Source organism: Tamandua tetradactyla, chromosome 15 (assembly GCF_023851605.1).
Source record: "Tamandua tetradactyla isolate mTamTet1 chromosome 15, mTamTet1.pri, whole genome shotgun sequence".
In the NCBI taxonomy this organism is placed as follows: domain Eukaryota; kingdom Metazoa; phylum Chordata; class Mammalia; order Pilosa; family Myrmecophagidae; genus Tamandua; species Tamandua tetradactyla.
The window spans coordinates 44609641-44620537 of NC_135341.1; the positions used below are offsets into that span (position 1 = coordinate 44609641).

The window sequence follows — 10897 nt, forward strand, 5'->3', positions numbered from 1 at the left end:
TGAGGACATGGGTGTGGAGGGCAGAAACCACCAACCTTGGCTACCCCACTGATGAACACCGTAGCCCTGAATCTTCAAACCACGTGGTCACCGACTCTTCAAGTACCTAATTCCAGACCCTGAGCTGCTTGCTCAGAAGGCACTTTATTCTTCTTAAAGGAGACAGCCACCTGGCCAAGTGTGCCTGATGGGGTCACTCTCCATGGGCCAGGTGAGGAGATGCAGTTCTGTAGAGAAGTTCACCCAGCACACGCAGCCAGGCAGGGCAGGCCAGGGCTCTGCCTGTCACACCTCCCTCTGGTTCTGGCTCATGGACCAAGAAGACCCGGTGGGAGTGATGGAGACACTGGAGAGGCCTTGAGTTTCTCTTCCTTACCCCAAAGGCGGCAAGTGGGCAGCAACTTCCCTTCCCTGGCCCAGGTGGCCCTTGAGACATCATGATGGGATCCAGGTGAGCTCTGGCCTCTCCCAGCCTCCTCCCTGGAGCCCCTGCAAGACCAGGCCAGGGTGGGCCACAGGGTGGCAGGGCTGCCTCATTGAGGCCCCTGGGCCGCTCACATCTTGGTCAGGCGCAGCACATTGAGCCGCACAGGTAGGAAGGTGGCTCCTGCCGCATAGGCAATCTCCCGCAGGACTCCCTCCCACTTCTTCTCATCCTCGTTGTACCTGGGAGGTGGGGGTGAGGAGTGGGGTTTGGAGGGAGGGCAGCTTGGTCAGCTGGATCCAGGTGGACCCAGCTCCCAGGAAGTGCCCCTAACCCCAGGCCCATCCCCAGGAAAGCCTTCCCCTGGAGAGTTCCCATGCTTTGGGAAACGGGCCCCCCCCAAGACCCATCCAAAGAACAGCCACCCCATTCTCCAGGAAAGTCCACACACTCTCAAGAATTCCCACACTCCTCCAAGTTTCCGTGGGGTCTGTGCCCTGAGCCTGGGGTTGGCTCCTGTCTGCACAATTGCTGATGCTCCACAGTGGGGTGTGGTTCCATTTGTGCAAACCTAGACTTTCCCCAATAAACTGGAGAGAAATGGGGCTGTGGGGGAGGGTGTGTTTGCTGGCCCTTCTCCACAGGGCACCCAGGAAGAGGGACAAGCTCTGCTCCCAGGGGAGCCTGCCAAGCACCTCAGTGCCGGGCACAGTGCCTGGGCTGTGGGACATCAGCCTTGCGTATGTCCTCCCACACCTCGTGGGGTCTGGACTCACCTCCAGATGTCGTTGAGCTCTGTAGGGACCAGCTCACCAGACTCGGTCTCCAGCGTGGCAAAGCCACCTATGGCATAGAGGGTGCCCACCAGGCTGACCAGGCTGAGTGAGCTACGCTCCTGTGGGAAGGCCTCAAAGGGTGCCCACCTGGGGAGGGGGTATGAGGAGTGGCATCACCTGGGGGCCTCTGGGGGCCCCAAGTCCAGTGATGGTCCCTGCCACCCCAGCACCCACAGCAGCAGCTGCACCCCTCTGAAATCTGCAACCCAAGTTCCCATACTCCCAGCACATCTCCTGGCAGGAATGCCGACCTGCTACCCCTGCCCGGGCCTCACAGCACCCCAGTCATGTTGCTCAAGCCCTTCCCTCCTGACTTCACTTCCTTTCCCATTCTCTTGTCCTTTCCCTCCCTTCTTGACCCCTTGTCATTGCATGCTTCCAGCCCAGAGAAGTCCACCATGGATCCTCTCATTGTCCTGCCTGAACTCCCACTCGCAAACCCATGACCCTGGTTCCCAGTAGCCCCCGCTGTGTTGCCACAAACTCAGACCTCTCAATCCTCACTGACAGATTAAGCTCCCGCAGCCCCCACACACACACACACCCCGTGCACATCTGCCTCGTCTATCTTCTCCCCTGAAAAGCCCAGTTAATCTCGAGCTGTCTTCACTACCTGAAACCATGGCTCCTATCCTGGCTTCTGCAGTCGGGCCTCATCCCCAGCCCGCAATCAGCCCCCACTGAGGTCCTCAGCTGCCAAAGGGCTTCAAAGTCCAGGGCCCAGTCCACAGTACAGGCCCCTGCTGAGTACTTCTTCAGCCCCTATCTCCCCAGTCACACCTTCTCAGACTCCTTCCTGGATAATACACTTGTCCCTCTGTCCCTCGGGGTGACCTCAGCTTCTCCCACTTACACCTCTCTCCTATGGGAGCTCGTCCCCTCAGTGTGCTGTCGACCCCCAGAGCTCTCCCTCCTGCTCAGCCCTCTCTCCTGGGTTGCAGACCTCGCTGCCTTGGTGAGCCACTCCTGGACACCCCTCAAGCACCCCAAAACCTGGCTAGACCCTCCCTTTTCCTACCTAACTTCAAAGGTGCTCCAAAATGGCTCTCTGCCCCCACTCAGAAGCATCCTCTTCTCTCTTATTCTCTCTACCCAACACCCAATCAATAACAACTCTTATTTCATCTACCTTCTAAACTCTCACTATCCAAAGTGCAGTTCACTTTGAGCAGCAGCAACAACACCTGGGGCTAAATACAGACCACCACAGACCTGCTGAATCAGAATTTTCATTTTAACAAGATCCCCCAGTAGATCTGGGTGCACTTTACAGTCTGAGAAATTCATCTGACTTTCTCCAGTGCCCTCCCTCTGTCCCATCCCTGCAGTGGCTACTATTATCTCTTCCTATAGTGACCCACCTGGCCTCCCTGCCTCCTGGGAAGTCCCTAATCTTTTCTCTATGTCAGCTGGCATGCAGGGTCTTGGTAAAACCCATCTGGTAAATCTAAATCACTGTGTGTACATTCCATACCATTCATAAAAAAGAAAGACACTATGTGGATAGACCCACACTGATCACGATGGTAAGATGCCTTAGGCCTCTGTCCCTCCTTGCTAGCTTTGACCAACTAGCAAGAGCTTGCAGAAACATCCTTCCCAACGCTCCATTAAAAAAAAGCTTAAAGACTTCAGTAATAGGGCTGAATCAAGGAAAAGGTTACCTAAAAGCAGTAGGATCTTGCGGTGCCCTGGCTGGCCCTTCCCCCACCCCTCAATGGTTTGATGGGAGCCAGCTCACACTCCCAGTGAGGAGTCCTGGTCCCAGATCCAGAAGGAGTAGAGTAACCTTCATGCACATACAGAGACAATATACGTCTCACCCAGTCTGTCTGGTGGTGATCTGAGGAATTTCCTGTCCCAGAACTTGTGTCACATTTAGAAAGTGGCTGATAGAGCTCTTCTTCAGAATGCTTGGGAAAGCCATCAAGTCAGGCTGCCTGGGACAAGAGATGCTGGCTCTCTGAAGGATTGCAGCACAGATCAATCTGCAAAGACTGGGAAAACTTTTCTTTTTAAACTCATCCTGGCATTCAAGGAAAGCTTTGTCATAAAAACTAGCTTGAATAAATACTTAAGAACAGATGCTCCAGAGTCTAAATTCCAGCAATAACACATTAAAATACCAAAATGTCCAGGTTTCAGCAAAAGGCTACAAAACATACAAAGAAACAGGAAGCAATAGCCCAAGCAAAGAAGATTGAAGCAGTAAAAACAATCAATTAAGAGGACCAGACCTGGGATATATACCAGATAAAAACTGGGGGGGGGGGGGGGGGGGGGGGGGGGGGAAGGTCCTGAGTATGTTCAAAGAACTAAAGGAAAACATGAATAAGTAATTAAAGAATCAGGAAAACTATACATGAACACAAAAAGAATATGAATACAGACAAGGAAATTATGAAAAGGAACTAAACAGAGCTGAAGACCACAGAGGAGAAATATAAAATTCCCTAATGGAATTCAACAGCAGATTGGAGCTGGCAGAAGAAAAAACCAGTGAACTAGAAGGTAAGACAATTGAAATCATTCAGTCTGAGGAGCAGAAGGAAGAAAGAATGAAGAAAAGTGAATAGACCCTGAGGAGTCTGTGGGACACCATCAGTGTAATAATAGTTGAAAATTTCCCAAATTTAAGGAAAGATCCAGAATCATCATAGTGGTGATGAATTCCCTCAGCTTTTGTTTTCTGGGAATGTGTTCATTTATGAAAGTTTTTTGCTTTCAGCACTTTAAATATGTCTTCTGACTATCTTTCTTGCCTCCATAGTTACAAATCCAGGACGTTAAATGAACTCCAAATAGGGTAAACCCAAATAGACCCATACTCTGGTATATTATAATCAAACTGTTGTATGTCGAAGATAAAGAGAGAATGCTGAAAGCCTCAAGAGGGAAGCAACATTTCATATACAAGGGATCCTCTTTAAGAGTAAAGTGCTGATTTCTCATCAGAAACTATGGAGGCAAGAAGGTAGTCAGAAGACATATTTAAAGTGCCGAAAGTAAAAAACTGCCAACCAAGAATTCTGCATCTGACAAATTCATCTTTCATAAATGAACACATTCCCAGAAAACAAAAGCTGAGGGAATTCATCACCACTAGACTGGTCCTGTAACAGACGCTAAGGAGAAATTTCCAGATTGAAAGGTGAGGACAACAGGCAATAGATCAAAGTCACATAAGAAATAAAAGCTCCCCAATGAGGATAATAATGTGGGTAAATATAAATGCCAATATGCTGTATTTTTGGTTTGTAACTCCACTTTTTACTTCCTACATGATCTAAAAGGCAAATATACAAAATGTAATGCCAAATCAGTGCTTTTGGACTCATAATGTATAAACATTTACATTGTGACAAGAGCTACATAGAGGTGAGGGGACAGACGGGTGTTTACTATTGGGGTTAAATCAGTTGTCAAAGTAAAAGAGATTGTTATAGGTTTAGGATGTTAAATTTAAGCCCCATGGCAACTACAAAGAAAATATTGGAGGATATGCAAGCTCATAGAGATTACAGTACAGGTCACCAGAGGCGGGTGCAAGGGGAATGAGAAGTTAATGCATTAATGGGTATAGGGTTTCTGTTTATAGCTTTGTATCCATGTTAAATTGCTTGAACTTGATAACTGTACTTAAGGTGATTATATAAATGAATATCCTTGTTCTTAGGAAATGTATATGCAGTATTGTGTTCAAGGAGCATGATGTATGCAACCTACACTCAAGGGTTCAGAAAATAGACTGATAGATATAGATAGATGGATCAATAGAATGATATGGCAAATGAGGCAAAATGTTAAATTGGTGGATCTAGGGCAGGGTGGGGTTGGAGTGTGTTGGACTTTTCTGATGGGGGTTAGTATTAGTTTTGTAACTGTCCTGTAAGTTTGAAAGTATTTCAAAATTAAAAGTCAAAAAAAAATTACCCCACCCCCAAATAAAATAAATAAATAAATACTCCCATATGATAGCTTCTAACCCTTTGGAGGCATTTCATTGCCCTCAAGCTAAAGACCCTCTGCCCTGCCCACAACCTCTCCAGTGCCAGTGCCCACTAACCCATCTCCTTTTACCTGTCACACTCCATCCAACCTTAAGAGTGGTCTTTCCTCCAGTGGGCCCTGCCTTTTTCCTCCTCATTGCCTTATCACAGACTTTTCTTTGCCTGGGCCATACTTCTTTAATCCATCCTCAAACTTTTCACAGGCTGAGTCCAACTGGCCGTCAGCTAGCTCCCTTTTCTCTGTTTTGCTTGTCTTGCTTGTTTCTGTCTTGCTTGTCACTGTATCCCTAGAACCCGTCCAGTGCCCAGGTATGAGTCCCTGAAGGAGAGATCTGGTACCCCCAACTCCACCCTGGGAGCTCTCTCCTGCAGACCAGGCTGTGACCACCATGACATTTGTCCCACTTCGTGGGGGAAGCCGCACCCCACCTCACTGCTGCTCCCAGAAAGGGGGGAGGGACTATTGCTTTGCTGACATCCAAACCCAGACGCCCCCCACCCCCCACCCCGGGGCAGACCCGGAAAAGGCCAGCACAGGCCCAAAGCCACACAGCAAGGGTGGCTGCAGTGGGGCCCTAGCTGTTCTGCCTCTGGTGGTGGAGGAGGGGACCTGGTGGGGATTAGAGCCTCACTTGTTGTCCGCGATGCTGTATACCTCCGCTGAACTGGTCAGCCCGGTGTCGGTGACCCCTGCCGCCACAAAAATGCGTCCGTCATGGACTGTGGCCCCAAAGAGTGAGCGAGCTGTCTGCATCGGTGCCAGCTCCTTCCACTCGAACTTCTTAGGGTCATAGACGCACATCTTGTTCAGGCACTTCCTGGCGGGTGGGGATGAAGACCCGGGAGGAGTGGAGAGAAGTAGGAGCAGAACCGCCCCTCCCTCGGCCCAGTCCCTCCCGCCGGCCTCTCTGAACATCCAGCCCAAGCCCCGACGGCGCCGGGGGTAGAGTCTGCTCCTGTTCTTACCTAAAACCCCACTGCTGCGGCCCCACACCAGGCCGGAGCCTCACCTGTCGCTGCCTTTGCCGCCAATGACGTAGACTAGGTCCAGATGGGAGAGCACCGCGTGGCCGTACACAGAATAAGGCAGCGGGTCCGACTCGCCCCATTTGAACGACCTGGAGGGGACGAGAGGGAGGGCGGGCGTCCGGCTCAGGCTGCGCGCTCAGTCCCTCTCCCTCCAACCGCCCACCCACCCAACACCTATTCCAGGTGCACCAGATGCTTTACAGGAACTTCTCGGACTGCTCAGTTCTCGGCCCAGCCCCCCAACCGTGGCCATGGCGCCGCCCCTACCCAACCACGCCTCTGCCCCCAGACTCTGCCTGCTAACTCCCCAGGCCGCCACCCTACGGTCCCCAACCAGTCCCGGGTCTCCAGGCTCCCCAGGCTCCCAGCCGGGATTCTTAGCTCCGCCCTCAACCTCTCGACCCGCTTCCCAGCCCGGCCCTGGCCCCGCCCCCAGCCCGCCCCGCCCGCGCTCACAGCCGGTCGTAGCACAGGACCGAGTCCAGGCTGCGCTCGCCGTCCTTGAGCTCTCGGCCACCGACCACGTAGATGGAGTTGAGAGCCTCTCCCAGGCCGAAGAGGCAGCGCGGCGAGGGCAGCGGCGGCATCCCCAGCCACTCTGAATCCAGGTGGTCAAACTGCCGGCAGGGCCAGCCAGAAAGTTAGCCACTGCCCCCAAGCCCCCCAGCCCCAGCTCGTCCCCGGGCAGTCACCCCGGGTCACAGAGAAGTCTGGACCTCCAGGGTGTGCCAGCACAGCCTGTAGGTGGCTCCGGAGGCAGAGCCCCTCCTCCCTCCAGGCTAAGGGCAGCTGAGAACCCTGGGAGGGTATGTGATGGGGTAGGTGCTGGGAGAACACCATTATAGCACTGTGATGGGGACACCACGGGGCATAGCCGAGGAGAGGGGCTGTGGCACTGAGCTGAGTGCTGGGACCCTTCCCCAGTACCATTCCAGGACAACTGAGTCTTCCCTGCCCCCTGCTCGCCACAGGCTATCTTTTGTGTACATCCTCCACCCTATTCCTCTGACTAGGAGACTTCCAAATACAGCCCTGTCACTCACCCCTTAAAATCTTCAGGGTAAATTTGCCTCCCTGTCCACCTCAACAGCTTTATAATCAGTTAATAGTGGCTCCTCGAGCACTGTTCGGAGCGCATTACAAACAAACAACATTTCATCTAAACTTCAAAACAACTGCATCAGGCAGGAAGAATATTATCCCCATTTTACAAACAGAGGCCCAGAAAAATAATCTGCCCAGGCTGCTTGGCTGGTACTGGATGAAGCTGGGATTGGATTCCACCCCCACCCCAGTCCCACCGTAAGGCCTGTGAGCTTAATCAGGCCAGGCCCATTCCTGCCCATCTCTCTCTCTCTTGCTCATACCATTTTCCCTTGAGAAATACTACCACTCTCCCCTTCAGGTATCCAAATTCTGCCCAGATGGCAAGGCTCAAACCTACAGGACAGGTCTCCAGGAAACTATCCCTGCTGTCTGGGATACCATGATCACACCTCAACTTGAACTGGGCACCCCACTTTACCGGTTCTTCCTGGACCTTAGGTTCCCCATTTGTATAATGGGAGGACTAGACAGGATGTCCCTTTGCCTGGCACATTCTCTGTGTCAGGCTCCATTCTTGGGCATGGAGACCCTTCCCAGGAGCCCTGCACTGGCCCTGCTGCTTCTCCTTTTCATTATGCTTGACCCCAACCCATGTGCAGGGCCAGGGCTACCAAATGCTGGACCATCCTGGGGCTGCCATTCCCCCAAGACAGAAAACAAAAACAAAGTTACGTAGCTCGTTATCATTTGCATACAACTGTCCTCAACTTCCAGGCCCTCTTGTCTTCATTCTCACCCCAAAACCAGCATTATTCTCTGAAAAGCAGACATAGGCCCCTCTTGGCCCCCAAAGCTGCCCTCGTACAGACGCCGGCACGGGCTGCCCACCCCCGCGTCCCAGGGCTCGCGCAGGCACCTGCAGGAAGTAAGCGCTCATGGGGTCCTCCTTGTTGTCCTCGTTGTAGAAGAGGCCCCCCGCCACGAAGACCTGGTTCTCTTTGGTCACAAGGCTGACATGGTTCTTGGGGATCTGGGTGGAGAGGGAAGCCCAGTAACACTCATTGGCAGCAGGGTCGTAGGCCGCGGCACCCTCCTCGCTGATCATGAAGATGAGGTCCTGCAGGAACATGCCAAAGCGCAGGGTGTCATTGAGGATCCCAGGTAGGACGCGTTCAGCCTCCTCCTCGGCCTCCTCTTTGGCCTCAGCCTCGGTTTTGCCCTTGTCCGCCGCCTTGGTCCCGGCGGCGTCCTTCTCCTTCTCCTTGTCTTTCTTCTTCCTACGCAGCACGGTGAGGCGGCCCTCGTGCGCATCCTTCACCATCTGCACCTTCCGCAGCAGCTCGGGCTGGGCGCGCACCAGCGGGTGGCGCTCCACGCGGCTCTCCAGGAAGGCTCGCGGCAGCAGGCGGCAGCGCACGCTCTCGAAGACCGTGGGGAGCGAGCGCTGGCGCTCCGCCTGCGCCTCGGCGTCGCCGCTGCTCGCCCACCGCATCACAGCCTCGAACACGGCCTCCTCCTTCTCCACGTTGAGGCCGTCGCTGGAGATGATGGCGATCAGCTCGTCGGCCGAGAGTCCGAGGAAGTCGGAGTCGCGCGCCACGAGCGTGAAGCGTGCGCAGATGAAGTCGCGGGCGGCCACCGCGAGGCGCGCGCAGTCCAGCATGAGTCCCAGGCGGAAGACCGCCAGGCAGTTGGCGAGGCACAGGCGCTTCTGCAGGAACGACACGCAGATGGTGAAGATGGACGGGATCTGGAACCGGTGCGCCGCGGCGAACAACTCCTGCACGCTCCCCTCATCCAGCGCAATCTCCGACGTGTACAGGTAGTGCAGCACCTGGCCCATCACGTCGGGGGACACCTCCTCCAGGCGCAGCTCGCCGGCGCTCTCTGGCTCCGCCAGGAAGCGCGCCCGGAAGTAGGGGCTGCAGGCAGCCAGCACCAAGCGGTGGCAGGGGAACTCGCGCTCACCTGTCCGCACCACACAGTCGAGGAACTTGCCGTGGTCCAGCATGTCCTTGAGCCCCTCCTGCAGGAGCGTCTGCTGATACAATCGCTGCTCTTCGGCCTGCTCCAAGCCCAGAGCCATGGTGAGTGGCCTACGGTGGGGCGACCAGGCCGTGAGACTCCAGTCAGTGCTCTCCTGCCCTCCTGCTGCAGCGCGCTTTGTCTGTGCAGCTGTCCTACTGAGGCTATATATAGAGGTGGCCTCAGCCCTGTAAGGCGAGTCCTCTGACATCCCACAGGTGACGCAGAGGAGACAGCTGGACAGAGGCCCCCCTCCCGGAACAGCCTCGAGTCAAGCCCCAGGGCTCATGGGACGTGGGTGGGGTGTCTGGGCTCTCCCCTCAAAGATGAGGGCTTCATTGCCTCATTTCTAAATGGGGCATAGGATCAAGCTGGGATCCTCAGCACTTGGAAAGGGAAGCATAGAGGGCCCTTTTTAGGGATCTCCCTTCCTTCCTGCCCTCTGGGCCTTCCGTCCCGGGATGCCCATCTTCCTCTCTCAAGTGTCTTCCACTCGGGCCTTGTGGAGTGGAATACGTACAGTGTGCCTTCTTTTCCTGCTGAGTCAACTTGGGTATGCTATTCACCCTTTGGGGGCAGGTGTGGCCTCATCTTTAAATGGGAAGAACTTGACCCTTTCTGCCCCAGCTCTGAGCCCCTCCTTGCACTGCGCCAGAAAGCAAGAAGGTGTCTGAGATAAACAAGGTTGCCACTTTTCTGTAGGGTCTGGGGCAGGGCAGGTCATTCCATTGAGCCTCAGTTTCCTCCCCTACACAATGAGGAGCTGGAGGAGTTAGGCTCTAAGGGTCTCTGTTTAGTTCAGCTAAGGTTCAGAAGCTCTGGGGTTGTTTTCTTGGGAGTACATTGTTTCAGGGTCTTAAAATTCTAAGGTGTGAGACACACTAGAAAAATTATTTCCACAGAATTCTGATATTCTAGACTTTTAACCCCCCTTGGTTTTAACATTCTAGATGTTCGTGTTCAAAAAGTAACTCTCTAAAGTTTAATATTCCAAGACTTGAGCTGTCCGTGCTCGTTGCTCTTGGTCAGTCCTGGGCCTGGCCTCAGGACCCCCAAGTCCTGTCTACATCTGAGGGGTCAGTGTTGGGGCCTAGAATAGCTAGTCCCACTATCCACCCTGCCCTGGACTCCTGACACCAGCCTCCTACACATCTATCAGCCTGGGCCACCAAGATTAACTCGTACCCAAAGTGCCAGAGGCTGCAGCTGTGGGTTAAATTTAGCCCCCAGGGCATTAGGTGACTGTTGTAGGCTCTCTCCCTTCATTCCTCTGAGTCATGTGTTTATAGCCCAAGGGGGAAAGGAGTGGGTTTGGGAAGGGGGCCCTCGGGCTGGGTCAGGACTGAGTCAGCTCCCTGTGTCACCTCCTGCCCCTCCGGAGCAGCAGGACTGACCATCGCTCACTCACCCTACCTGGGCAGAGCTGGGAGCCACCATCTACCCTCCCAGAGGGGCACAGCACCTAGGAGGGCCCTGCAGGTAGTCCTGTCCATCTTGCAAAAGGGCAAGGGCTCATTCAGGAAGGG

At 54.0% G+C, this 10897-nt stretch overlaps 1 protein-coding gene across 1 annotated transcript; it reads right to left on the reverse strand.

Moving 5' to 3' along the window:
• Positions 1 to 125: 125 nt before the first annotated feature.
• KLHL40 (kelch like family member 40) lies at positions 126 to 9494 on the reverse strand. Its single transcript, XM_077129652.1, has 6 exons — positions 8263 to 9494; positions 6756 to 6916; positions 6281 to 6388; positions 5903 to 6088; positions 1201 to 1347; positions 126 to 666 (listed from the first exon to the last, which is right to left on the reverse strand). Exons 1-6 carry the CDS (start codon positions 9430 to 9432, stop codon positions 555 to 557), a joined length of 1884 nt encoding a protein of 627 aa, XP_076985767.1. The 5' UTR covers positions 9433 to 9494; the 3' UTR covers positions 126 to 554.
• Between the last annotated feature and the right edge of the window lie 1403 nt (positions 9495 to 10897).

Coding starts and splice junctions, on each gene's coding strand:
- KLHL40 (XM_077129652.1), bottom strand. CDS start 9,432: ATGGCTCTGGGCTTGGAGCAGGCCGAAGAGCAGCGATTGTATCAGCAG. Junction 6,089..6,280: donor GGCGGCAAAGGCAGCGACAG/GTGAGGCTCCGG, acceptor CCCACCCGCCAG/GAAGTGCCTGAACAAGATGT. Junction 667..1,200: donor GAGCTCAACGACATCTGGAG/GTGAGTCCAGAC, acceptor CCCACCTCCCAG/GTACAACGAGGATGAGAAGA.